Below are 27,498 nucleotides of genomic sequence, written 5' to 3' on the forward strand. Positions count from 1 at the left end.
TGTAAAGCTTACAGGACTGACAATGTTCCTAGTCATATGATAAACTCTATTTTTCCATTCTTTATGCCTTAACCATTTTGGTTGAAACCACCGATTTGGATGAAATTTTCTTACAAAATACATTATACTCTAAGTACTTACATACAGGTACATAAATAATGTCAGTTTTTTACTATTTTCCTTTAAAGTTCTACCGTATTACTTTTTTATTGAGCTTCAAAGGGGTAAAATAAAACAAGTGAACGAATCAAACGATTTATTTTCGTTTCGTTTAAAATATTTACAATTGTAAACATATAGGCAGTGACTGTAACATAAGACTGAGTAGGTTATTGCTATTGCTATCTTAACTTTAATATTATCTGAGTACAAAACAACGATACACCGTTCAAATAAGTAGCGACATTGTAAATATTCCAAATGTTTTATAAGTAGTAGGTTTTTTTATAAAAAAACACATCTTCCTGAACGTTTTATTTTTAATTGAAGGTTTGGACATACAATTTGCAGAACAAAGTCACCAACGCGAATGTCTCTAATTTGATACTGGCAACTTTATGCCAAAGGTAGACTACAAGTCAATGACCTTTGAACTAAAGTGTGACCAACATAAAATCATCAACTCGGGTTGGTGATATTATTGGGAAGACTTCTACCTGTCATAATGTCAAAGCTTTCCTTCAAGTAATGTCATTTGAGATTAATAAAATGCCTTCAAAACTATTACTATAATTTGGCAACTAGAATAGTGTAGGGTTACATAAATTATGGCAAAAATCGTACATTTTAATTTTTTGAAAATTCTGATAAAATGCTTATAAAACTCGTCAAATACGAACAGTAAAAATCATAAGTAAATTGAGCGTAAACAATTCAATATCCACGTTTTGAGTACAACGCCAACTGTCGCTTGTCCTAAGAAAATTGTATTTTCATTTATCTAACAATAAAATTCATCTTGTACTTATTATTATTGACGTCTTACTTAGTTATACTAATTACTACTTTATACAGTTTCTCAGATATGATCAAAAGGTTTATTTTACTATTAGAGTAAGATCTCAGCGCCGACAGACCTCACTTACATTCTCATAGGCAAAACGTGTAAGATTGTGTTACTACTATCGATAGAGCCGATTTAGATAGACCAGCGGGCTTATTACGTATCTCAGTTGACAACTCGTGTATGTCAAATTGATGGTCACTATTCAGTACATTGCTATAATCATAGGGAAAATCCCATGTACCTACAGCATAATGGCTTTCAAATATTTGTGAACCGAGATACGTGATAGCCCCTCAGGTCATGTGCTTTAGTTAGAATGTTAAACTATCTTTGCCTACTAATATTATAAAGCTGAAGAGTTTGTTTGTTTGATTGTTTGTTTGTTTGTTTGAACGCGCTAATCTCGGAAACTACTGGCCAGATTTGAAAAATTCTTTCAGTGTTAGATAGCCCATTTATCGAGGAAGGCTATAGGCTATATATCATCACGCTACAACCCATATGAGCAGGGTACCACTGAAAAATGTTACAAAAACGGGGAAAATTATGATTCTCTTATGTGACGCAAACGAAGTTGCGCGGGTCAGCTAGTAATGTTATAAAGCACAAACCTACACGTTATGCTAATGAGAAAATAAGCAAGGTTCGACGGCCCTAAGGTCTTGAACTATACTGACGTGTGTAAATGGAACCAACTATGGACTACAAAACCTGGAGACTTTTGAATTTCCTTGTGACACCGAATAGGCCGCGTATTTTCGACAGTACAAAAACATCCTAAAATATGTACATTTTCGTTTAAAATCTCTTAACACTAAAACGGTAAATTAGCTAAATAACAATGTAATAGTATTCGCTTATAGCAGTCTTTATTGTCGTCGTACTTATACGTGTATCGTAAAATCTCTTCTCTCTTGCTCCTGCCGCTGTTGGTACCTGCAATAAATTATTTTCTGTACTAAAATGTTATATTACTTAAGAAATAATAATATATTATGTTTGATAAACGCGCGCTCTGTTGGAAGGTGGGAATACTAAAATGGGGAGTGTATCTAAGGGTTGAAATCGGGAACAAGGGTGGAAATACGGCTTGGGTCTTGGTTTTGCAGAGTACAAACTCTGTTCGATAGATGGCGGTAGACGAAAACTCCTAAATTGTTGGTTGCTGTTGGTGGGTTTTTATCGAGAAATACAAACTACCCTAAACCTAAACATTTCTGAAAACCCATTTAGTCTTTGGGGCTGTTAAATAAGAGTTTTAACAATTTTTTTTCTTTCTTTTATCACATAGCGCCCGTTAACTTATAACAAAAAAATGGTAGTTATTAGTTTCTTTGGATTTGGGACTCAATATTTTTGGGAAGCCATAATAATTTAAAAATTGATTTCAATCGCCAGAAATTGTTTGAAAACCAATGTCTTCTTATTTTGGTTTGTCACCTCCCATCATTGGAGAAGACCCTACCCTACTCACGTTAATAGATATAATAAAAGTAATCCATCCCTATGTTTACCTAAGAGACGTTTACCTAGACGAGGTGGGTGTGTGGTGCCTGCGTGGTCGCCGGCGCGCCTTGTCGCCGCCCGTGCCGGTGGAGCTGGTGCCCACAGTACCGACGGAGCCCGGGGCCCCGCGCCGGACTGACCTCGCGTCGGCGGACTCCGCGCTACTGTCCGTCACCGCGCGGAATACTTCCTCTAGAACAACAGCTTTTGTTTTGAGTTTGATTAATTTTGGTGATGTAAATAAGTTGCTAACTATACCACCTATAGTATTAACGTTTTTGAACTATCGCGGTTTTGTACCAAAATGCTTAAATACACAACGGGTCTTAATGCTTTGATTATTTTACATTTTTTACTTCATGAAATAATTACGGTACAATCTTTGAATATTACATTTGTGTTCTTTTTCTTTGGCATTTTGTAGGTATAATATTTAAAATTATAAATTTTTATACACCATTTTAAATGTTCATAGCACTTGTTAACTGACTTGATTTTGATTAGTACTATTTCTACTGTTCCCGTGTATATTTCCATATCTGTATTATGTTGTTGGTAATGAAAAACTTGGAGCACATTTCAGTTCCTGAAGGGTCAATATGAGGATACTTAAAATATTATATTTTAGTATGTATTTAATGTTACCTTTCCCCGGTGTGACGGGCATCCTGTAAGACACGCTGGAGTTACACTCAGCGCATGGGGAGCCGCTCGAGTCTGAGTCCGACTCCGAGCGACGGACCATTAGCGTCATCGCACGGGACAGTGTGTACTCATCTAAACAACATGATAGAAAATATAGTAATTGATTAAATGTAATACAGCGCATGGATCAAAAAATTGAAGTAATGGAATATAATCATTTAAATCGAAATCTTTTTTATTTTTATTTTGACGAGTCTTTTGGGACATTTTTTTCTGGTGCAGAAAGATTGTGCCAGGAGGTTTTTATGCTTGACGTCAACGTCTACGTTATGTTTTTGACCTTATATTATTAACGAACTCTTTAACAGGCCTTCCAATTTTATTAACAGTAAAAAAAAGAGGCTGATGTCATTTAAATTAATATGTGACAGCTGGGAGTTGTTTTCCAAAATACTGACCACGTCAGTAAGGTTGCCAACCCTAAAAACCATAACATCTCTTAATAAACCAAATAATTTAACGTAGAGCTTGTATACAGACCCGCGGCCTCGTGTGCATGGTGGTGCGCGTGCAACCTCGGGGGCGCGGCCTGCAGCGGCGGCGGCTCGGCGCGCCCGAACGTGCGCAGCGTGCCCACGCCCGCCGCCTCGTCGCCCGCCGCCGCGCCGCCCGCGCCGCCAGACATGCTGAACGTCGCGTACGGACTTATCTCGTACATCTCTGCAGAACAACCACCACAACTTACATATATCGATGATTGAACAGAATCAATATAAATAAAATCTTATACTAACGCACGAACGAGAATCGCTATATTTGGAAAACTCTCAGGAATTTTAGATTTCTTCACAATTAATAATAAACATTTAAGAATTACGATTTAGAGTAGACTCAGCAACCTCCAAACTTCTAGAATGATTATTTCTATTACGATGTAGTTTACTGTTTGACTTAACAGCATTGCCTTACTGACGCAACCGAATAAAAATCATTGTATCATCAATGAATAGCACGTCATTTTCAATTTGAATAATGCCATTCTAAATTGCCATATTCAGGGCGCTTCTACGTCTTCTTCATCGAATCTCTAAGCGATCGCAGAAAATATAAACCCACCTTGTTGTTCTTTCTTAGTGACAGGATGTTTGATAGGCGAGGAGGTGTACACTTGCTGGCAGTTGCGCCTGTTGTCTCTCTTCTCCACCGACTTGTCTTCCTCCTCCGATATGTCGCCCTGCTCGTAGCCCTTCCTGAAGCACGTTGTTGAAGGACTGATGAACAAATACAGAGAAAACTCAACATTTTACTTTATACTCTAATTTGGAGAAAGTGTAGTTTCAACAGCGATATAAAACTCTTTAAATCTGCTAGATCCGTTTTTGTAAGTGCACAAAGTTTCAACAGACGATTTCCTCATTACCAACATGGTATAGTAAAGTAAATAAAAAATAGCGCTTTTTATCTCAAATAAAAATATTTTTTTGAGTCTTGCTCTTAGTGAATTAGAAGGGCAAATACTAGTTTGTTCTGAACCTAACTTCTCAAATTTTGTCTCCATATCTTCAATGTAGTAAACTTACGCATTTATAAGCAATCTTTAAACTACTCTTCAGATGTAATAGTAGTATGATAATAATATTTTAAATCAATTACCTTCTCTTATAAGCCAGTGCAGCTAGCAGTAATAACGCAGCGAGTAGACCACACGCGGCAGCTGCCAGAACTGCAGTCGCTCGTTCTTCACCTTCTTCTCCTCCAGGTGGAAAATGAGCTGGTGCTGGTATACGATCTGAAATACACCTTGTTTTGTAGATTATATAATCCAAATCAGAACTATTCTTAAAGTCTAAACTGGAGCTTCGCCGCAGAATTATTATGCAAGATCCAATCATATGCAGCCAGTTAAGAATTTTTTTTTGTACAAAAACCCAGCCAAACTACTGTTAAGCCTGCACTACACTACTTGCGAAGTTACCTCGACGAGGTACTCTTCGAAGTTGATCGAAGTTCGAAGTATGTGCCTACACACTCGTGCAACTTCGCGAGGAGCTCAGTCGCCCGGCGTCCGCACGATAGGCATCATGGATGACGTTCCGTTGATGTTGGATGACGTTGATTGACGTTGGTCTCGATGCGAATTGAAGTGAGCCGAGTAGTGTAGTAGGACACTTCGTGTTCGAACTTCGGGACACTTCGAGTCCTTTGACTCGGGCGCAAAAACCGACAACGAATGGAAATCGTCCGAGGCGAGGCGAAGTTGCACGAAGCGAACCGAAGTGCCCTTCTACACTATCGTATTCGTTCAACTTCGATCAACTTCGCGAGTAGTGTAGTGCAGGCTTTACAGATAAAGCATCGCTTAGAGGAGGTTTCATAAGATTCTGTCAATGACATGTCATCGTCTATTTGGGCGAATTTCAGTTTATAGAAGATCTTGCATCGTTATATCTGATTTTTGTCACTACCAACAAAGAAACTCTAAATAAATTTATTCTTCGATCTATATTTCATCCTTACCTCCACCTTCAGTCAAAGTAGAAAAATAGTAATTTCCAAGCGTAGTCCCAGCGGCACTAGTTGCGACCACTTTCAAATGGTACCAGGTCGCTACAGTTAACCCACAAATGACCGTGGGTTGTGCAGCCGGAGACACCGTCTGGGTGACCCAGGAGGACTCGTCGAAACTCCTCACTGAGACCACGAACTGGGTGAGAGGACACCCGTTACTGTCCCAAGTTAGAAGGTTTAGACGAACGCAGGAACTGTTCGAGGAGATGAGGTCTTTTTCTGAAGATGCTTTTGATGCTGAAAGAAAAATAGGAAGTATGTGATTCATCATACTAGACATACTTCGGTATAAGAATTATAAGTATCAGGTTGTACGGTCTCACCGTACATACCTTTTTGCGCGTCAGCAATTGAACGCTTGCGTAAACGGCTCACATGTTATTTATTAATTATTTACTTTTTATTACTATAATTCAGTGCACATTTTGCATACAACAAGCAAAGACGCTCCAACAATATTATACCTATTGTACATTTAATTACTTACGTAAATATACTACTTTACAACTTTTACGTCAGAGTGTTTGTGTACTCAACAACAACCTACAACTTGAACCAGCAACAACCACCACCTAGATTCACGCTAGAATAGTGTAGGAGTTTAACGAACCCCTACACAGGTCTTGACTAGGGTAAATAGTGAGTTGATTCTAAGGTATCTTTTTCAATTTACCGATGTATTTGAAGTCATTTTAGAAAACCTGGCATTATTTTAAATTCACTTTTAGTAACCTATTTGGACTTCTCTCAAAACCACCTAAAAACTTAACAAAATCTTAAAGTTTCTCGACTTCTCTGTTAGAATGACCAACATTTTTAATTACTTGTAGACATCTTACACGATTTTACCTATCTTGACACTTTAAAATTTAAATCAGCTCTAACAAAAACAAGTATATTGTACTCACGTCCTCCCTGCGTAGACACAAGCAGCTCATCACTGTACGGCGAGGGTCCCACCGCGTTATACGCCGCCAGCCTCACTCTGTACAAGGTGCCGCACAGCAAGCGCTCGAGCGTGTGCGCGCGCGCGTCGCTCGCGAGCCGCGTCACGTGCCACTTGGAGTCTTCTGAACGAGCGTGTTCTACTATGTAGCCTGGAAGAAGATTTATAAGAGCGAAATTTGAGTGATGTTGCTTTCTTCGTAGATATCTGGGAGTTTAAGAGTACTTATCTAGAAAACTTACGTCAGTTTTATGACTAGGAACAATAAATTGGCATTTGAAATAACATGATGAAACGCACAGAAGACTTTCACGCTTTAGAGGACATTTAAATAGACTATTGAAAAGTTAAGCAGTCTCCATGCAATAGTCAGGCATACAAAAAAGGCATCTAATTAACGTGAGGTTCTTGCGCAGGCCATTTTTTAATTGAAAAGATACTAACTCTTAGATATGGTAGAACGTTTAAATTATTGTCTTTATCTATTGTATATCAAGAATTTATATCTACTGTAACAAAACAAAAGAATAACTTGATCCGCTAAAGTGTTTCAAGTTACTAAAATGAAGATAGCTCAATCTACATATATAATATTTTCAAAGAAACTTACCATGTAAATTAGACCCTCCCGTAGCAGGTTTCTCCCACACTAGATGCAGTCTCGCGGGCGCAGAAGACGCCAGCCTCAGCACTGGTCTACTCGGCACGGCTAACACTCGCACCTCCCACGTACTGCGCTCCTCGCCCCAAGGATTGCGTACTGTACACGTGTAGTTGTCTGCTGAGTTGCGGTCTACGTCTGTGTAAAGAATAAGGAAACCTTTGTTATGAATCGGCTACAAACCTTCGTAAATTGCAAATTGGAACACCGTGCAAGTGATTATCACTATCAATAAATGCTCAGTGCAGAAAGCCAGCGTATAAACACTTAATATACAACATATCTACATAGACTTGTGCACATAGATACTCGTGGTTATGGACTTTCTTTTTCTGAAGATACATTAGATGTTTAAAATTTGAAAGAGATAAACATTTTGTTTGTATTCTCTCGGAAACAGGCTAAACTAAAATTAGATTGTAGCTAATGGTGCTTTTAGTCGGACAGGTTTACGACAATGCAGTATTGATTTTCGTAAAAATACATCGGACGGAGCTGTTTTGCATTTGATATCAATAGTTCCTAGTTTTTCATTGTCATGTTATGTAAATAAACATATTGTGCAGAGTTAAAATAATGTTACAACAAAACTATCATTAGCACCGTTCACGAACTTTCACTGTGGAAAATCGTAGCATGTTGTTTGCCCGCAGTACTAAGTACGTAGTTCTTATGGTACAGTTGTGATAATAAGGAACTTACTAAGTATAACAAGGTACTGTCCATCGATGATATAGTTAGCATCATGTAACAACGGCGGGGCGGGCCGGCGGCGTGACCAGGCGCGCGCTGGAGGGGGGGAGCCGGCTGCACCGCAACGAACTCGTGAGCGAGTGCCCGCGCGGGCCTCCAGGCGACGACCGAATGATGTGATCTTTGCTGGGGCTGAAATATTCAAAGTCATAATTTATTGTTATGATTGGATAAGCAATATTCCCCTAATAGTCATCATCATTTTCAGCATCATCTATAGAGCGAATTCAAAAATTAAGAGATAAAAATAAATTAAATGGCTCCGGTATACTTCTTTATCAACGTAAGTTTAAAAAAAGGCCTGGATTTGAGTTTAAAATCATCTAAAATTATAATTATCTAAACATATTTCTCCTATTTTGACTGCTAATCTTGCGCTTTCGTTTGAGACTGATATAGGATCTAGGTTTGCTTGTTGACAATATTTAAACTCACCTCTTCCACTAGGCTTCCTCGCCACAATAGCACTCATCTCCCCCTCCCCGGACGCAGTGGCGGCCGTCACCCAGAACTCATACACCTGATGCTCCTGTAACCCTCGCACTTCGATCTGATATTCATCTTCGTCGTCTTTGTGAACCACCATCATTTGGGAGTGTTGGCCTGTTCTGTCAAATAAAAGAATAGTATTTTCAAGCGTTACTATTCATCAGTCTTTTTAGAAGACAAAGAGTTTTATATTAAGTCTTTCTTGCAGCCAAATATCAAGCAGGAGCACAAAAGGATTGTAGTTAAGAAGTAGTAGTGGAAACAAAATTAATATTCGTAGATCGTACAAACGTTTATTGCGTACTAAAATCGAACCCATTCTTTTCCCATTTTTTATCAATAAAATGCCACTTTCTTTTCCATTTTAGAAACGAATTTGGTAACGAACCTTTGTGGTCTATTGTATACGGTGTAGTGCTTGATTTTTCCGTTTTTCTGCAATGGTGACAGCCAACTCACTATCACAGTGTCTTCTGAGTTCGCTACTGCTTTGATGTCCATGGGGGCTCCGGGTACTAAAACAAATATTTCAAACTTCGTTTAAAACAGCTCTTGTATGCATTCGGTCAAATTAATTGAATTGGTCAAATTCTTGACCGCACTAAGAATCGCTCTCGCGGGGCCTTTTACAAACAACGGACACTAAGTGCAACCAGACTCGAAACAACTGGGTGTGGAATCGATCCCACGAACTCCCGTCGTAATAATAGCGGTGTGGCGAACTAAACCACTGCGCCATGGTGGCGGATAATAACTTACAAAAAATCAATGACTTATTTTCTTTATTGAAAATCTGTCGCTTTTCAACATTGAATTACGTACTGTCTTCATGAGTGATGCAGTAAACAGGTTCAGAAGCCGGTCCGGTCCCAGCCGCCGTCCTCGCTCGCACCGCGATGCTGTAGTTGACAGCGCGTTGTAACGCTTGCAATATCGTCTCCATACCGCCTGAACGACGGGTTTCTACTTGACTTTCTAGCTCGTCTACAGTCTGTGAAAGGAAAGAGCACAATCACTGAACTGATATTTGTTAATTTTGTAAATCCCAATATTAAAGTAAAACAATAAGTTTTACTTAATTTTGGTGGTACGAAATCGTGTTTAAATACAAGGTAATTCCCGTCCCACATTATTTTTTATATCATTATCCTCATTCACAGCTTTGGTAATTTGTCCTTTTTGGTAACCTCTTCGTCTACTTCGTGTATATCCATTACCAACCTTCTATTATGTTCAGATATAAAAGGATTATCGTCAACTTACCTCATAAAGTACTTCATACCCCAGTAGCACTCCTCCACGTTGATTGAGTGCAGGTGGCTCCCACCACACACGTATCGATTGAGCTGATAGAGGCTCACATCGGACACGTTCTGGAGGAGCCTCAGGAGCTAGAAATAAGAAACTGAATTTGATATTGGCGTATAATACTACTTACGTACTTTTTCTATTTTTATTGCTGATAAGTTGAAGTACATTGAAGTTAAAACGTTGCTAAACAGCAACCAATTTTGAACTGAAATACAAATCCACAATATCGGATTGAGGATACTGCGCTAAAGTGCTGTTAAATATTTAGTAGTTTAAATTCTAGCACCTATTATCTTAACAGTAACATTTTACGATCAAAAACCCTATTTAAATCACCAACCTCCTTCAAGAGTTGTAGCAGTAAGCGTGGCAGCAGGTCCAGCCCCCACCGCATTGAACGCGTTAACAGTAACACTATAGACCGTGTTGGTCCGCAGCGCCACGAGCTGCGCGCGCGCGACGCCCCAGCCCGCCGCCGTGAGCGTCCACGTGCGGTTGTCGCGCGCACTCACGCCGCCGCGCTCGCCCCACGTGATCACGTAGCCTAAGAGCTCGCCGTTCCAGGACTCTTGTGGAGGCGCCTGATGTGCGAAATTAATTTAACCCATTAATGTCTCCCTCATGAGCAGTGATAGCCGAGTGGTATAACCTCTCGAGCGCCCCAACGTCAAAATTCAAATATACCGTTAAGCGTCCAGGCCTAAAATGGCGCGCGGAATTGAATTGGCGGTTGGCGTTTAAGCGCCGATTCCGTCATATTTTAATACTAACACCCTAGTCATACCTTATATATTTGAAATCTACATAAAATTTGCTATAGATTAAAAAAATAAACCACAAATAATATTTGATAGTGGTAGTACAATAGTCGGTTTAATCTGAATATTGTGTGCTTTAGCCATGTGTTTGAAGAAAGTCTAATAAATATTTTTAGGCAAAAAAAATAATATGACGAAAGGTCTTATCGTGTAGTTAATGAATAATGACATTAAAATCCAACTGTAAAATATACTCAAATCTTTAAAATTAGTTAAAAAAAGGATTTACAATATTGGTCATAAAGGAACATGTCGTTGGGTCAGATATTGTTTAAGGTGCTCTCTGGCCTATATCAACCACTTATTCAAGTGTGTGCATTAGATCGTCGTCTCATTTCATCAGCTTCAATGTCAAATATGTTTGAAAGGAATAAACATAGGTTTAGCATTTCGTTTTTACGTTTTTTAAATGTAAGATCGTTTTGCCGTACCACGGTGGCGGGGCGCTTGACGGGGGTAGAACATTCAACCGTGACACGGTGGCCGGGCGCTTGAGAGGATAAGTTGACACCTCCCACGCAAGTGGTCGCAGGTTCGAATCCGAGGCAACACACCAATGACTTTTCGAAGTTATGTGTGTATTTGAAATAATTATCACATGCTCCAACGGTGAAGGAAAACATCGTGAGGAAACCTTGCATGCCTAAAATTTGTTTAAAACATTTATTGAGGGCATGCAAAGTCCCCAACCCGCACTTGGCCAGCGTGGTGGACTCAAGGCCTAACCCCTCCCTCATTACGGGAGGAGACCCTTGCCCAGCAGTGGGACATAAATGGGTTAAATTTATTAATTTATTTATTAATGTCTCCCTGCTGTAAGTGTTGCAAGTGTAGTGCTGTAAGTGCGTCTTCCCGTAATAAGGGGGAGGTTAGGCCTTGAGCCCCACCACGCTAGCCAGTTGCGTGTTGGGTACAAAATTAGTACTTGTTAATAGTAACACTTTAAACTGCAACATTGTTAAATATGCGCGGCTAAGAATTCGTGAGACTGAAATAAAAAAATTGACAATTTTTACCTGCCATTTTACTAGCAATTCCCCAGGTGCTGTTGCTTGAACTTGGACATTATGAGGAGGCTCTGATGGTGCTGTAACGTAAATAAAAGATAAATATAAATATTAACCGAATAATTCAAATTAAATAACCAATCAACAGAATAAGATTACTCACCTTCTTCCAAAGTTTGTACTATGACAGGATCAGAATAGTCGCTGTCTCCAATAGCATTAACAGCCGACAGTCTCAGAGCGTACGCAGTGGCCGGTCGCAGACCTTCCACGCGGTACTCCAGGTTTATTTCAGTATTAGAATCAGGGTCCGGCCTGCAAACAAAATAATTAATGACCGTGTGTGAGTTGTCCAATAATATTTATTTATTTAATTTTCATTTGTTTCTAGTATTAAACATTGATCGCAAACTTGGTCCAATTGGCATTGTGGATTGTGTATGAAATTTAAACCAGCCCTTCTCGTCTATTTTGTAATATGCTATTTACTAGTTGTCCATGTTTTTTGACTGTAGAGTTTAACTAGACGTAGATATACGGGAGCACTAAAACCTTTAAGCACTATTCTTTAAAAAAATATCATAATATGTATAGTTCTTCTTACCTCTCACTAACTCTATCAGCAGGCACGTCTCTGGTTGGAGCATCAGCCCAGTCACCAGCATCAGGTCTTCTCGCGTCACCCACTACTCGGTACTGTAGTCTATACAGTAACACTCTCGCATTACCATCGTAACCTTTACGCCAAGATATCGTTGCTCCGCGACCAGAGCGACGGGAGACGTGAAGACCTACGGGTGCTTCGGGAAACTCTGCAAAAGGGAAAAGTACATAATATGTTTGTGTACTGTGTAAAAGATCCAGTATTAAACAATAACAACAGAGGTAGGAGAAAATGTACTAAGTAAGTAATAACAAACAGTGAAGAAGAGGTTACACATTACCAAAATATTTTTACTAAAGCAAAAGACTATGACAAGAGTAACTAACTATAGCATAGTCGCAGTTAGCTAGTGTTACCTTGTACTGCAAGGTAAATAAGCAGTTCATCTCTGCCATAAGCGTTCTCAGCTCTGCAGCGATAAACGCCGGAGTCGTGTCTCTCGGCGTGTGCAATGCTTAGTTGAGAACTGACTCCACTCTCCGAACGCTTTTCTGATACTGAGACCCTGTAATTGTCACTACAATTAGTATTTCAAATCTCAACAGTGTTTTTTTTCCAAACATTAACATTTTCCTAGCATGATACCGCGATATCTTAAGAAGTTTAAATGATGAAAGAAGATTTCGTGCTTCTAATTAATAGAATAATACAACACATAGATAAGTATGAAAATAATAGATAATTTTTCTCACCTATACGTGGTGAGATCAACACGTTTCATATTATGAGTCCACTGCAATTGTATGGGCGCATCACCTCTCGCGTCACACTGTAACGTTGCCTGTGCAGTGCGCTTGACTGACATATTTCGGGATGAAAACTCGAAATGGGCCGGCTCTGGATGCATAAGAACACTGTTATAGTAAAATTATAGACCCAGAGACTTAGAGATCGCGAAAAGTGGCGTGCTGTAGGAGAGTATATAGCGGTGCATAGGAAACAGTGGTTGATGACGATAAAAACAGTTCTTTTTTTCTATAAAATACATATCGCTCCTTCAATGCAAAAGGGCCACAACTCAAAAAAAAATGAAAATCGTTTTATTGCAAAAATGACACCTGAACCGACTATATTTTATAGTAAAAAAAAAACCCCCATCATTTTTGCTTATATTATGGCTGCACTGACTTACTGCCTTTTTTGCATTAGCTCACTTTGACAGGTAATGTCAGTGCAAAACAGCCACTTTGCGAGTTGCGCTCGGAGATTCAACGCAAATGCTCGTCAGTTGCATGAAAAAGTGCCACAATCCAAAATATGTCTGTGTTGGGTGCAAAATTTCAAGTTAATGTGATTATATTTAACAATACAAAACTGCCATATTTTGGAAAACGTCCTTTTTGCATTCTAACTATAGTATTTGTTACCATATTTTGTAATACAAAAGTGCCATATTTCTGAAGACGACCGTTTTGCATTCAAACACTAGTATTTGTTATTATATTTTGTAATATAACAGTAGCATATTTTGAAATACGTCCCTTTTGCATTAAATTATTGTGGAATAAATAATCATTTTTAGCGTGCTAGAATGGGAAGGCCAGAAATATGACCGTTTGGTATGATAATAATTTTAGTTTTCGTTACAATTTTAAAAATAAAATAATACATTTTGATGCAGGCAAAGTAAAGAGGCACCCTTTCCTTTCAAATTCCTCTTTCAGGGGCAATATCCGACCAGTCCTTTTCAAATGCGTCTAGGTCATCCTGCCATCTCCATTTAAGTCTCCCGCGTCTGCTATGACCATCTTCTGGCATCCAGTTGGTAGATATGCGGGTCCACCTTTCCGAATGCATATGGATAATGTGGCCGGCTCAGTTCCATTTCAGCCAGGCGGTCTTCTCCCTTACATCGGCTATGCGAATTTGGGAGCGCAGTATAGAATTTCGGACGTGATCTGTTCTTTTGATGCATAAAATACTATGCTCCATCGCTCTCTGGCTCTTTCTGGTTTTCCGTAAGGGACCATGTTTGGGCAGCGTAGGTAAGGACGGGTAGTAGGTATAAACACGTCGACGAGCTTTCACTTCAGTGATAGTGGAAGGTTACCCTTCATTAGCTCTTTCCTGGACCAGGATCTCTTTCAGGCACTTGTGACACGTTTGTCCAACTCTTTGTCCCGTCGGTTGTAAAAAGAGGTTATCTGGCCCTAGCAAGTGTACTCTTCGACATAGTCTATGACGTGCCCGTCTACCTCGACCCTACGTTTTGTGTTGTTGGTCATAACCTGGGTTTTTGTACGGTTCTTACTCAGTCCAATCTGAAGGTTTGCCGTGCTCAGATCTTTGAGCATTGATTCGAGTTCCGATGCCGAAAAAGAGAAGAGGACTATGTCATCTACAAAACAATGGTTTGTTAACTGTTTACCACTTACAACTATGCTTTTGATTGCCATAACACCGCCAGGCTCCTGAACATTTCTCTGAGGGTGCTGGTAAATAATTTGGGAGATAGCGGGTCTCCCTGTTTCACGCTTGGAATGATATTGTTGTCTATTGCTTTGATGAGTTTGATGTATGAAGGTTCGATTCTACATAGTATCTTTAAGTAGGACTTGGATAGAGTGATGATTCTATGGCGGAATGAGTAATGCTGTCAAAAGCTTTGGAATAATCCACGAATGCTAAATATAAAGGCTTATAAAACTCAAAAACCTTTTCTATTATCTTATTTCTTTAATACTCCTGCTGCACTCAGTCTACTCGTCACGTTACCCATTGATTGATGATGATGATTGATGTTTAATTTTACTAAATAATGAAAGAAAATTACTCACAAAGTTGATCTCAATAATTTTACTTACTTAATAAAAAGTTAAGATTTTTTAATTTAGATTGTTTAATACAATATTTTCCTGGTCTATTCAGTTATGGTTCTACTTAGTAATTATTATTAAACTTTTTGATACGGTTTTTTTACCAAAAAAGTACAATTAACCATTTTTATTTGTAAAACTGTGTTTAATTTTTGACTTATTTCTCATAATATTGGTTCAAATTTTGAATGCAAAAGGGACTTATATGCTTTTTTCTCTTAATAGGTAACAGCTATTACAAAGTTTATTTTGTAGAAAGATAGAGCTAAAAAATACGCATCCAATGATATATTAACATCTTATGTTTAATAAATAAATATATGAAATATTATAAAAAAACGGTTTCAAAAATTTGTTTTGGCTCTCCTGTAAAATTTATAGATTTCGATTTGTGGCCCTTTTGTATTCAAGGAGCGATATATCTCTAAAGTAGCTGTACGTTCTGTCAATGTTAATAAGATATATGAAATATGCATTCAGATTTCATTATACATCCTAAATAGGTAAGTCATCCAGGAATTAATTTGACTAACCATTGACAGAAACAGCAATGATCTTGGACAGTCCTCGTCCAATCCCGTTGTCAGCTCGACACATGTACTGTCCTTCGTGATGGTGTGCTGCTGGAGCTATGCTCAGAGATCCGTTAGGTAGTACAGAAAATTGTAAGTCTAGGTTTGATACCGGTCTGAAGTCCACACCAGAACCTAGAATATATAACAGAATAGTAATTACGATACACACTTAAAAACCGTATTTGCATATTTGAGAGTCTCTCTCAAATACGCAAAGTTCGTAGTAGAACTAACATTGTTTACAACGTAATAAGTATTCATTACGTTGTAAATGTAGTAGGCTCTCTCTCTGTCTTTTGACCTTTCAAGACCAAACTCTTGGACCAATTTTAATTGGAAAACCGGAATCAAAATAAGAAAATGACTTTTTAAAATTATTATTTATTTTGTTAATATTCTAGTCTTGTTGTTGTTGAAATCTGTCTATTTATTATGGTTAATATCAGTACCTACTACCTACCGTGTCCCTTCAGCCAAGAAACTCTTGGCTCCGGATATCCCTTAGTACCACAATGTACTAAGATTTGTGTTCCGAGTAGAGCTGATATGTCTTGAGGTTCATATACCCAAGAGGGTGCCACTGAAATGAAATAAATACTTTGTAAACATCAGTTTTACCAAATTACCTATGTCTTGCAAAATGCTATAAGATGTATAGAGAGTAGTGATTGTGATTGTGATTATGTTTACGATCATGATTATTGGCCATTACTAAACTACTGGTAGTTATACGTCATAAAAATGTACCTCAAAACTGCAGTAGTTACTTGTCATTTTCAAGACTGTTCATATTGTTATTAACAATTTAATGCTTCTTGCTAACTTAAAAAATATATAACTACACTCATATAAAAATGCAAAAAATAAGCCAATTATTACTTTACCTTTGACCGCCAATCTTGCAGTATGATTCACTTCAGCAGCAGAGTTACTGGCCACGCACGTATATTCACCACTATGTTTAGACGTCACGTGTGAGAAGATTAAAAAACTAAACTCATCTAATGACTTCTCTTGGACCTGCAGAAGAAATAATGATATAGTAATATGAACTTTAAAACGGAAGTATTAAGGTTGAAAATGTATTGTACCTGTAAAGTGGACGGTATATGTTGCCCGTCCTTAAGCCATGAGAAGTATACTGGTTTGTCTCCTGATGTGATCCCACATAGTACTTGTATTGAACTTCCTTCTACCAAGTCAGTTGGGAAATTGAATCCTGCTATTTTTGGTGGATCTGAAAGTTTATTGCAAAATTACAAAATTGCTTCATAGCTGATTACAATGTGAACAATAAACAATCAACATTTGGGAGGCCTTTTTTGTTTGTACTTGTCAATTTCAAAGCATTTCATATGTTAACTACAATGAGTAGAATAAAAATTCTAATTTGTGCATACTAACTAAGTATTTTCAGCTCATTAGACAAGGACTTGATGAAGTTATACCATGATTGACCATTTACCGCAGAGCCATCTTTAAAATGACAATTACTTACTTCTAACAAAAATCTGGACATCCTTCTGCGCATATTGTCCTGATGGAGAAGAGACTCTGCACGAGTATACTCCGGCGTCAGCAGGCTCAGCTGGCCACAGCAGCAGTTCACCACCAACTCCTGAGAGAGCACGACCTCCAGTGGAACTTAGATCCATACCACCTCGTTGCCAACGAATCTCACTGTAAAAGTGAAAAATCAGAGTCACATAACCGAATATTATGAACTAGGTACGTTTTTTTTATTATTTCAATACGGCATTCTTGTCAAAATTAGAGGGGATTTTCTTTAAGGCATTATTATTTTGATGTTATAGTATACAAGATTTAACTGAAAGTGTCTGAACATAGCAACAAACCACTACGTAGAAGACGAAACACAAAGGACACTGAAGTTGTTTTGTCATGGTCACCTGCCTTCATTACCTCCGTCTTTTGTTTTTATGTTTCGCCTTTTGCACAACGACATGTTAATATATTCAGGCACTCAAAGTTAAATGGCGTATACTATAAGGGTACTGGCAACTAAAGTTACATCAGAAGGGAAAGAAAATATCACAACAGTTTGTCTTTACCAAAAACAGGTACGAAGAGGGTTACAAAACTAACACCAAACTACTAAAACAAAACAAAAATGAAACTTATAATTTTACTAAGCAAATGCACCTCCATCAACCTGATTGGAAATCCGGAGTATGGACAGTAGATGGTGGTGTTCACGCCGGCCACCACGCGGATCTGACCGATGCTCCTTATTGATGGCGGACCTGCAAAATAAAAACCAAATAAAATATTTATTTTGAACCTATTACTGGTCTACTACTGGGCAAGGGTCTCCTTTCAAACGAGGGATGAGTTAGAGTAGAGTAGAAATGTAATATAAATTAAACGTCATCCTTATGCTGCTGGACTCGGGTCTTCTCACGAATTGAGAGGAGTCTTGAGTCCGCAGTACGAGGTAGTCCATCTAGAGCACCCGTTCTAATAGCACCTAGCCTAGTCCACGAAGAGAACCTGTCAAATATATAGGTGAATAAGGCTAGGTGCTATTCGAACGGGTGTTCTAGATGGACTACCTCCACCGTACAGCTATCCAAGCAAGTCTAGGATAATATTTATTCAAAACGAAATCACAACTTATGTTTGATATGACTAAGCACAGTAAACAGTTCCTTAATGACTTATATGCATAAGATCAGTATCTCAAAACACAGAATTTTAGTTTAACATTGGCATAAAGGCAGAAAATTGTAATATCCGTAGTTAAATTCATAAGTTCTGTACTCATAAGAATTTGGCACAAATATCTGCCAAATTCTTCGTACGGAACCAGTCTGACGATATTAAACGGAATTCATTATTAATATTGAATCAAAGCGTTGTAGAATTTAATTACTATACCGAGAATTGGTCAAACTAACTCTAATTCAATACACAGTTGTATAACTTGTGGTAAATTGAATTAATGGCTTCTGTGTTCTGAGCGGTATATTGATGAAGTTGTGATCATGAGATCTCAGGTTCGAAGCTCGGGTTGGACACAAAGCTAGTGGTAGGCTTTTTAAATATTTTCATTGGCAGCTCAAAGTTTAGTAATATACTCAAAGTTTAGTGAGCCCTGTACATGCCAAGAATCTCGCCTCGTTTTACTCGGGACTAAAATTTTTAATGATGACATGGGGTGTTTTATTATTTAACTTACCGTAGACATTAAGCCTGGTGGAATGTTCCACAGCTCCTCTTGAGTTGTGAGCTCTGCAGGTGTACCTCCCCCCGTCTTCTGGTCTCACTGAAGTCAGGTTCAAGTAGCTCACTATGTCGCTGTTCGAGTTCATGAACTGGGTAATGCTTCTGTAAACAAATGAGAAGAAACTAATGAACTACTGAGAGGTTATTGAAGTGCTTTTAGGTGGTCACATGCGGAATGGAAACTTTCGGCACCTTCACCTTATGCGCACGTTGAAGTAGGCAATAGACTAATTGCTATTGAATTAGTTTGAAGAAAACGTGTATTTGAAACCTTAGCATTACTAACGTGAAAGCGCTCTAAGCACTACTTAAAACTATTCTGTATTAATATCATATTTGGTTATTCCCTAAAAGATAATAGTCAATATTTTTTGAAAATTTTTACCAGTTGTGTAGCATTGAATGTGATCATATACTGAAGCTTTTAAAATATCGAGGAGTTTTACCTTTGAGGCGTATTGTGTTCTTCAACAGGCTGCCCATCTAGTAACCAAGTAAACCTTGGAGGTGGAGAACCTGACGCAGCGCAGTGAAGTGCTAAAGCTGGTCCGGGGTGTAGCGCTTGTTCTATGAACGTGTAGTGCAGTTCTGGAGCCGTGTCTGTAAATAATAAAAAGTAATTGATTATGAAATAACATGCAGTTAACTATATAGTTTCGTGTTAATATGACTGTGGGGACTGTTTTCTTGATTAGTGCTTATGTATTTTTTTCTAAACTCAGATCAAATGCCGAGAATAACATGTGAGTAGACTTGCGTAAGTTAAATCGTCAGTTATTAGAGCCTCATGTAGGTATTCCGTTCATTTACAAAAGCGCACGTAACCGCTCGGAAGTAAATTGAATTACGCGAAATCGTTTGTTTTTGCGTCATCTTAAAAAAAAATGGTTTTAAAAGAAGTAGGAACTAGTTTAAAATACAAACTTAACACAAAGCAACTGCATAGTGAAGATAAGATTACAAACTCTCAAATACCTAATCGAAGAGACATTATTGAATAAACCAAATCAATTCATTCAACACTACGTAAAGAAACCTACTTCTAATCGTCCATGATCTCAACGTGGTTGTCTTCGGCACCTATTGTTTATGAATTGACACAGACTAAAACAAAACCAGAGGTTAAACAATACCTGTCAGCGGCATTGTGTCCTCTGCCCCCAATAACTGAACGCAAACGTTATCGTTGAAACTCTTACGTCAAAACAAAATCCAATCTACGTACAGTCATGTGCAAGAATACATGCTCATTAATATTTATTTGAAAGCTTATTTTACAAGTTAAACTGGTGAAATAACTGATGCTGTATTCAAATAGCTTGTATCTGCCTGTGTATCACAATCTCAGTAAAATTATAGCTAAGTTGTATTAATACTGGCATAACTGAATTTTTGATCCTGAAATTTTTTGCAGTACGTACACAATAAAATACATGCCAAAGTATATCACAACGACATACTTTGAATAGCATGGATGTTGGTATTAATTTTCATACATAAATATACGTTTGGTAAAGCAGCATGTCAGTATATTGTATACTTTTTGCTTTGTTACATTGATAAGCTACAAGGTACATATTTTTGCTCACGACTGTATATCTGTAAATGTACGGTTGCCGTTTATCATGGATCACAACCCGGTATCTGCCATTAGTGGTGGATTTATCGCACTCACGACGGCCACAGATCATTGCTTGCGTGATGTTAGATACCGAGTGATGCGGATCACGCATCGTATCGGGAGCTGTGAGTAGGATGTGGTCAAGAATGGTCGTAATTAGTTAGATAAATTCGTTTCTGTAACGACTCATAGAAGGCAATGGTGTTATTTATTGTATGGATTAAAGGTTTATTTATAAGCAGTATTACATTGAGACTTTATTATAATTTCTAAGTATTACTAAGCCTCCTCTGTCTGTCTGTCTCCAGGCTGTATCTCATAAACCGTGATAGCTGATGCAATATACGTGTTTTTTTGTATTTTTTTGGTACGGAACTGTGTGCGCGAGTCCAAGTCGCACTTTGCCGGTTTTCGCACTTTACACATTGACTACAAAAGATAATAATATAGGTGTAGCCAGTCACTAAAAACGACATATTTTATCATAAAAGTATCTTAGTATACCGGAATGCACAACTATTCATCGGAGCGGATTCAAATCCTATTACCTTATTAATTTCACGAGATAACGAGTGCTCGGCAGGGTAAAAGTGATTTAGTTTATTTTGAAGTCAAGTCAGTACCTGCGAATGACTAAAGACCACAAAAAGGAAAAGAACACCAAACTCATAAAATTATAATAACGTAAGTCTAACTCAAGAACGATTAGTTGTAAAGTTAGAGACGTTAAAAGTCCCAAGTATTAAGTAGTGCGGTTAGCTTGAGGCACGACACTTAGTACGTACATTACTCACCCACTTGTGCAAGTTGGTAGTTGCAGCTTAGTTGCACCTGAGGTTTTAGTTACAGTATTACACGGGTAGTTTGGTTCTTAATTCTTATTTGATGTAGGAATATTTTTTAGGAATTGAGAAACTAATACATACGCCAATAGCACTATTTTGCGATATATGTCCTGACCATAACAAGAAGAATGTCAGATTATTTAAATCGGAAAAAACTGAAAAACATTCCACTCGTTTTCCTGTCTCTTTATGTATCGGATAGTATTTCTCAAAAAAAAAAAAGAAATGAATCGGTCCGTGGGGTTGTAATACAACTTAGCTATATCAGAGTCATCGGGAATCATGCATTTAGAAGTGGTTCATTTGTCGTTTTGGCACTAACTCTGCGTTAATTGTACGAAGCAGAGTCAAATAGGAACAATGGTTATTGTAATTTTTAAGCCTTTAAGCTAAGTAAAATGCATTATTGTGGTGATTGCTACCTGCTACTAAATAAATTATAATAAAGATGCTTCCTTTGTAATAGCTAGAATTGATTCAATACTGTCTCCAATAATATTAAGTTCTAACCGTATAAAAGAATCATTACACTAATCCGGTTAGCTCCATGTGTCGACACAACTGCTAAACTAGAGCGAAGCGACATTCATAAATCCACGCGAGACTTAACGTAAGCGAGAGTTATGCTGCACAATATTGTTTCAGCCGCGGCTTCAGTCAACTAAATATGGAAATGGAACAACAACAATCTATTGTATGAGTCTGTTTTTATAGTATTAATATAGCTAGTTTTTGAAAATGTTAGCTAGAAACTGGTGGAAGAAATCCTAAATTCGGACTCCATAGTAGTTACTGTAAATTCGTATGTCTTTCGACCTGTTATGCTTCAACGGTTAAACCGATGAACTGATTTTGATGATAATTAAGACATTTGATGAAATGAAGAACATTTTTTTAACCCATTAATGTCCCATTGCTGGGCAAGGGTCTCCTGCCGTAATGAGGAAGAGGCTATGCCTTGAGTCCATCACGCTGATCAATTGCAGGTTAGAGACTTTGCATACCTTGAGTAGTATTGATCTTAAATAACACACGTTTGAAAAATCAATTATAAATTATCAAAAAGCACCGGAATGAAATAAAATGCTACTAATTTGTTGTTGCTATATGCGCATGTGTTAACGCTAGTGTGACGAGATTTACGAACGTGCATGCCGCCAAATGACTGCAGTAATGTATGCAGGGAACTAGGAACAAGGCGATTATTACGTACGATACACCAATGTGATTATGGCCAGTGTTCAATAATAAAGGTTAAAGGGCATTAGGGGGATTTTCTAGTACCGTTTAGAATCAAATAAATATCGAGATTTTTTATCAGAAAGACTGATCAGCGCCCATATTGCATTTTTGCCAAAAGCTAAACCTACTATTTTAAGATACCCGCGTTCTAGCTTTCGTATAAAGAATGAACCACGTATGCAGTCTTAACGCTTTCTGTAAGACTCTACCACCAGCAGACAAGAAATTTTTAGCATCGGTGTTGCGATTTAGCGACATTATGAATAGGTACTGCATCGTTTTTTAGCGAAGCAGAATCTGAGTCGCGTATTTGAGCAACTGTAGCTCGATTCTCTACCACTATCGACTCCCGACAACCGGCTAGCTATCGACATTTTGACATTTAGCTGTACTGCCAAAATGTTTCCTACGACGCCCGTCAGAGGTGCTGATCAGATTTTCATACAAAATTTCTCGATGACAGGTCGGTTGTCGGTAGTCGATAGTAGTAGAGAATCGAGGTACTGTTCCCAATGTAGATCACGCGTTTTATCGATTTTTTCCGCAGATGCCAATTGTTCCGATCGGAATTTGAATGTGTGTTGAGTGTCAAGTTTCTAAAAAGAGATCCAATCGCCGCGTTTGAGCGCAACACCACTCCCGCGGAACGTTTGCACGCTACGACTACATTCTGAAAAGCAGCTAAATCATCAGCCAGCATGTCTGCTATAGCCCTAAATTATAAAGAAAATTGAGATACAAAGCACTAAAAGCTAATCGTCCGTGTCGTTTGAGATCGGTGGGCGAATAAATTCAATTAGCAGCACTAACATAATAACGGCTGAATACAATAGCTCGGCCGAGTTATGATGGCTTGTGTTGTGAGCGGACGGCGATTGTACAGGCTTAATAACTGAACTGACAGACTGTGTGTCAGTGTGTGGTGTAAGATTGTACAGACCGGACATTGATTTTTATATACAAGACGATATTAATTATGTAACAAGTATCAAAAACTAGTTTTGATACTTGTTACATGGAATAATAATATAATTATGTGTGTATTTGCTTTATTCAAATCGGTGAATATGAATGAAATGAAACAAAAAAGTTTGTAGGGACCGAAACAAGGAACGTTCTTGGTCTACTACTAGAAATAAGGCGTGATAATATTTATCAGATCAAGAAAGATAACGCGAAAAGTATATTGTAATTCGTGCAAATCGTCAAAAGCTGCCTTAAGGTGCCTTAACAAAATGCGAATATGCAATGCTGTCGCAGCTAAACAGATTTTGATGAGACTTTAAATGCAGATACCCAAAAATCATTCTCAATTACCTGCGACGGAGCCGCTCTGTACTTTAACTCATAATAAATTGAGTAGAGTAAATCGCCGTCACTTGCAACCTCGACTAAACGATCGGCGTGTTGGCTCGGCGCCCGCTCACAGCGTTCTCTTGTAAACGTTGCATCGTTTCACGAATTTATATCAGATGCCCGCACTGATAGTCGGCTAATTGTATAATTGTACGCTTATCTCTGGCTTCTCGTGTTGCAGAGTTATTGTTTTGCATGTGCAATGCTTTTGTTGTTTACAACAATTGAAGTGCCTGGGTTTAAAAGTTGTAGTTGATCTTCAAGTTCGTGAGCCACGTGAAAGGTCTTCGGACGGCTGGGCGGCCTGAACAACTTTGACCACTAATACGATAAGAAGAAGAAATTGATCTTCTAATGATTGATAGCAAAGTACGTACTGAATAGTCATGTGCATATACAAATAAATTGTAAAGTGCAGTCTCTAAAATTTTCAAAACAAACTCAGTTCTGGTTATACGAAGTAAAATAAGCAAGATCCAGTGGTATTAGTATAATATCTTGCTATAAAATCTTGCAGAATAAAACCGAGATTCATAATATAATATCTTTGAAACTATTTTAATTCAAGCAAATCTTAAGGAGTTAAAATTAAATGGGCCATCGTGAAGTTGTGGAGGAACTATCTCCCAGGAATGTTGATCTTACGGAGAATTAACGAGACGCTTAGCTGTTCCACCGGTCTTTTCATACTTTACTTTTATATTATAAGTAGTTACTTGGTAATGCTTATAAAATATTATGTAGGTATTTCATCGAAATATTCTTAGAAATCTAATGAAACATGATAGAAAACTGATTGAAAAGAACGGTTTCATGTGTCAGCATAGTCAGAGGTTAAAAAACAAAGAACAACCCATTATAAATATGCAACGAGAAACAAATATTCTTTTTAATGCCGATGTAATACAAAACTTGCAGCATCTTGTGTGTCATTAACTCTGTTACCCACCTTTGACAAACTCAGAGATAACAGTAATTTTTATTTCATACAAGCAACAACAACCGCAACGTCACGACGTAACTTACATGTATACTTAGAACTATACATACATAGCAATACATAATATTACGTACAAACATGTCTACATGACTGTAGATACAATTCACATACAGGTACTCTCTCTCTCTCTCTCTCTTTCTCTCTCTCGCTCTTCTCCATGCTATGAATCCCATACAGTAGTGCCACAAGCTTCCTAAATCAAACCAATAAAGTTTCACCCTAGCCCAATCAACTTAAATTCACAAACAAACAATACAGAACAATAAAAGCCATATCTCTCTGTGTTACGTTGTAATCCAGGCTGTAGGTAAAATATATGACGTCATAGATCGTCTCTATTATTCCATTAGAGCGATCCGGATTATCCCGCAGTTTGACTTACGGTCTGTCGGCGACATTATTGCGAGAATTATGACCACCATAACCGAATGTGGAGTCGACGGGGCTATGTATAGTCGTGAGCAAAATATGTTTGTATTGACACATTTACGATCTAATTGGTTGTGCTGAATTTATCACTTGGAAGTTATTTAACAGCCATTGTTGAAATAGCAAATAGTAGAACCTACTCCCTGACAAGGGTCTCCTCCCGCGATTAATGAAGGGTAAAGTCTCGAGTTGACCATCCTGATCATGTACTGGATCAAGATTTTGCACTCTTTCAAAAACTGTTTTGAAATGGGCATAGAAATGTAAGGTTTCATTTCGATCGTTTTCTTTACTGTTAGAACAAGTAATAATTATTTACAATGCTGACATTTTTAATAGCTTTTTCAAGTCATTGGTGTGTTGCCTTATCGACAACTAGGGTTGGAAACAAATGCTTAGACCACTAGTCGATTATTAAGCTGTCACAGCTAAATTATACTGACATTCGTATCGAAGTGCTTTAACAGGATGAGGCTCTAAAAGGCAACTAGAAAATAAAATATAACATTTCAAATGATATTTAGTGAATTGATACATATTTGTGCCGGTGAATGTACTTCAAAGTACAGATAACTTATATGTTCACGGTCGTGTACACATTGAACACTTCACCAATAGTGTTCGCTGTTAGTTCGTCTGTGTATCCTGTTTACAATTGCATGTGTTTGAATAAGAGTCCTTTGTCAATTGCTATTTTTAGTTTTATTTTACTTCAGTCTTTTTTAAGCGATTACTTGCAGAGGACTATTGAGAGAGCTTGACATTTAAAATTGTTTGATAATAAATTGTTATAATACTAATGAGAGCGTTAGACATTTAAAAGTATTTGAAAATAAACTGTTGATCCGTTTTTTACCCATATTGATACTCGACCTTTAGTAGCGCGATGTTCAACTACTATCAAATAACAACCGACTAGTTATCGATAAATTTTCGTATGAAAACTCTATCAGCGCCCATTACCTAAAAAAATAATTCCTGTGACACCATCGGGATGTCGTAGGTATTAATCTTTAGGTAGAACGGAATTATCTAATTCCCTCTTCTTGGTAGTACCGACTGAAGGTACTGAAAATTTTAAGGTGTCTGCCCCATCGGAGCCAGGTTTTTCGGCAAATAACAGAGCACTTACGATCACCCTTTTTTAATTTGACTGCCTCCGTGGCATAGTGGTTAAGGTCGTGAAGTCGTGGGTTCAATTCCTATTACAAGTATAATTATTTGTGCGATCCACAAATAATTGTTTCGGGTCTGGTTGTACTTTATATCCGTTGTTTGTATGTTTGTAAAAGTCCTCACACAACAGCAATTCTTAGTCCGGGAGCTGTCTTTAAAAAAAAAAACACTTTTCCTTTCATAAAAGCCTGCTCTTATTAATTATCACACTTCAAATATACTTGCTATACGATTATATAGAAAAGATCGATCAACGCAAGCGAATAAACAAAACTGTCTTGCTCAGACCCTGAGATGAATGACCGCTGTTATATCGAGCTCGTTTACTGCCGACCACACAATTATTAATGTGTCGTTATACACACACACTGGACAGTCGTTAGGTACAGTGATGGTGTGAGATATTGCGTAGTGACATATAAGTGATACAGTTTGGAGAGTTATTAGCTTGTTATGGGGAAAATTATGTGCTTAAAATATTTAATTTTAACAATAAAAAATAAACAATATGATTACATACCGTGGAAATCTCTCGGAAAATCCATCCTGCCACTAAAATTAAACTTGGAAAGGGTATTGAGTTTAACTTCTATGCAAAAACGATTAAAAGCATCTAATGTATAATAGAATACGGGAATTAACGCGAACACGCATTTTACCTTAAAATGCCTAACGTTTCGGCGCAGGTTGCACTCGCCGTGGTCGCAGGCTGACTAGCTGCGACCACGGCGAGGTTTAAGGTAAAATGCGTGTTCGCGTTAATTCCCGTATTCTATTATACATTAAACATGCAACGCGAGAGTTTAAAAGTTATAAAA

At 37.9% G+C, this 27,498-nt stretch overlaps 1 protein-coding gene across 3 annotated transcripts in view; it reads right to left on the minus strand.

Annotated features, from left to right (window-relative positions):
- Nucleotides 1-255: 255 nt before the first annotated feature.
- LOC142981905 (cell adhesion molecule Dscam2-like) overlaps nucleotides 256-27,498 on the minus strand; it is a 221,668-nt gene continuing 194,425 nt past the window's right edge. Inside the window, exons 10-37 of one of the 3 annotated variants that reach the window (XM_076128169.1) lie at nucleotides 19,458-19,611; nucleotides 18,965-19,113; nucleotides 17,939-18,029; nucleotides 17,264-17,445; nucleotides 16,857-17,002; nucleotides 16,650-16,785; nucleotides 16,226-16,345; nucleotides 15,724-15,897; nucleotides 13,067-13,211; nucleotides 12,731-12,879; nucleotides 12,315-12,522; nucleotides 11,874-12,025; nucleotides 11,720-11,790; nucleotides 10,226-10,466; nucleotides 9,838-9,965; nucleotides 9,397-9,565; nucleotides 8,963-9,089; nucleotides 8,521-8,693; nucleotides 8,035-8,217; nucleotides 7,282-7,470; nucleotides 6,634-6,822; nucleotides 5,675-5,962; nucleotides 4,811-4,946; nucleotides 4,274-4,407; nucleotides 3,698-3,877; nucleotides 3,158-3,289; nucleotides 2,536-2,704; nucleotides 256-1,942 (exon numbers count right to left, since the gene is read on the minus strand). In XM_076128169.1, coding sequence (XP_075984284.1) covers nucleotides 1,891-1,942; nucleotides 2,536-2,704; nucleotides 3,158-3,289; nucleotides 3,698-3,877; nucleotides 4,274-4,407; nucleotides 4,811-4,946; nucleotides 5,675-5,962; nucleotides 6,634-6,822; nucleotides 7,282-7,470; nucleotides 8,035-8,217; nucleotides 8,521-8,693; nucleotides 8,963-9,089; nucleotides 9,397-9,565; nucleotides 9,838-9,965; nucleotides 10,226-10,466; nucleotides 11,720-11,790; nucleotides 11,874-12,025; nucleotides 12,315-12,522; nucleotides 12,731-12,879; nucleotides 13,067-13,211; nucleotides 15,724-15,897; nucleotides 16,226-16,345; nucleotides 16,650-16,785; nucleotides 16,857-17,002; nucleotides 17,264-17,445; nucleotides 17,939-18,029; nucleotides 18,965-19,113; nucleotides 19,458-19,611 — 4,367 coding nt within the window. In that variant the 3' untranslated portion in view covers nucleotides 256-1,890. Of the gene's footprint in view, nucleotides 1,943-2,520; nucleotides 2,705-3,157; nucleotides 3,290-3,697; nucleotides 3,878-4,273; nucleotides 4,429-4,810; nucleotides 4,947-5,674; nucleotides 5,963-6,633; nucleotides 6,823-7,281; nucleotides 7,471-8,034; nucleotides 8,218-8,520; nucleotides 8,694-8,962; nucleotides 9,090-9,396; nucleotides 9,566-9,837; nucleotides 9,966-10,225; nucleotides 10,467-11,719; nucleotides 11,791-11,873; nucleotides 12,026-12,314; nucleotides 12,523-12,730; nucleotides 12,880-13,066; nucleotides 13,212-15,723; nucleotides 15,898-16,225; nucleotides 16,346-16,649; nucleotides 16,786-16,856; nucleotides 17,003-17,263; nucleotides 17,446-17,938; nucleotides 18,030-18,964; nucleotides 19,114-19,457; nucleotides 19,612-27,498 lie in introns of all 3 variants that reach the window. The other 2 variants (XM_076128079.1, XM_076128247.1) reach the window with 2 other exon arrangements.

Source organism: Anticarsia gemmatalis, chromosome 1 (genome assembly GCF_050436995.1).
Source record: "Anticarsia gemmatalis isolate Benzon Research Colony breed Stoneville strain chromosome 1, ilAntGemm2 primary, whole genome shotgun sequence".
Taxonomy (NCBI): domain Eukaryota; kingdom Metazoa; phylum Arthropoda; class Insecta; order Lepidoptera; family Erebidae; genus Anticarsia; species Anticarsia gemmatalis.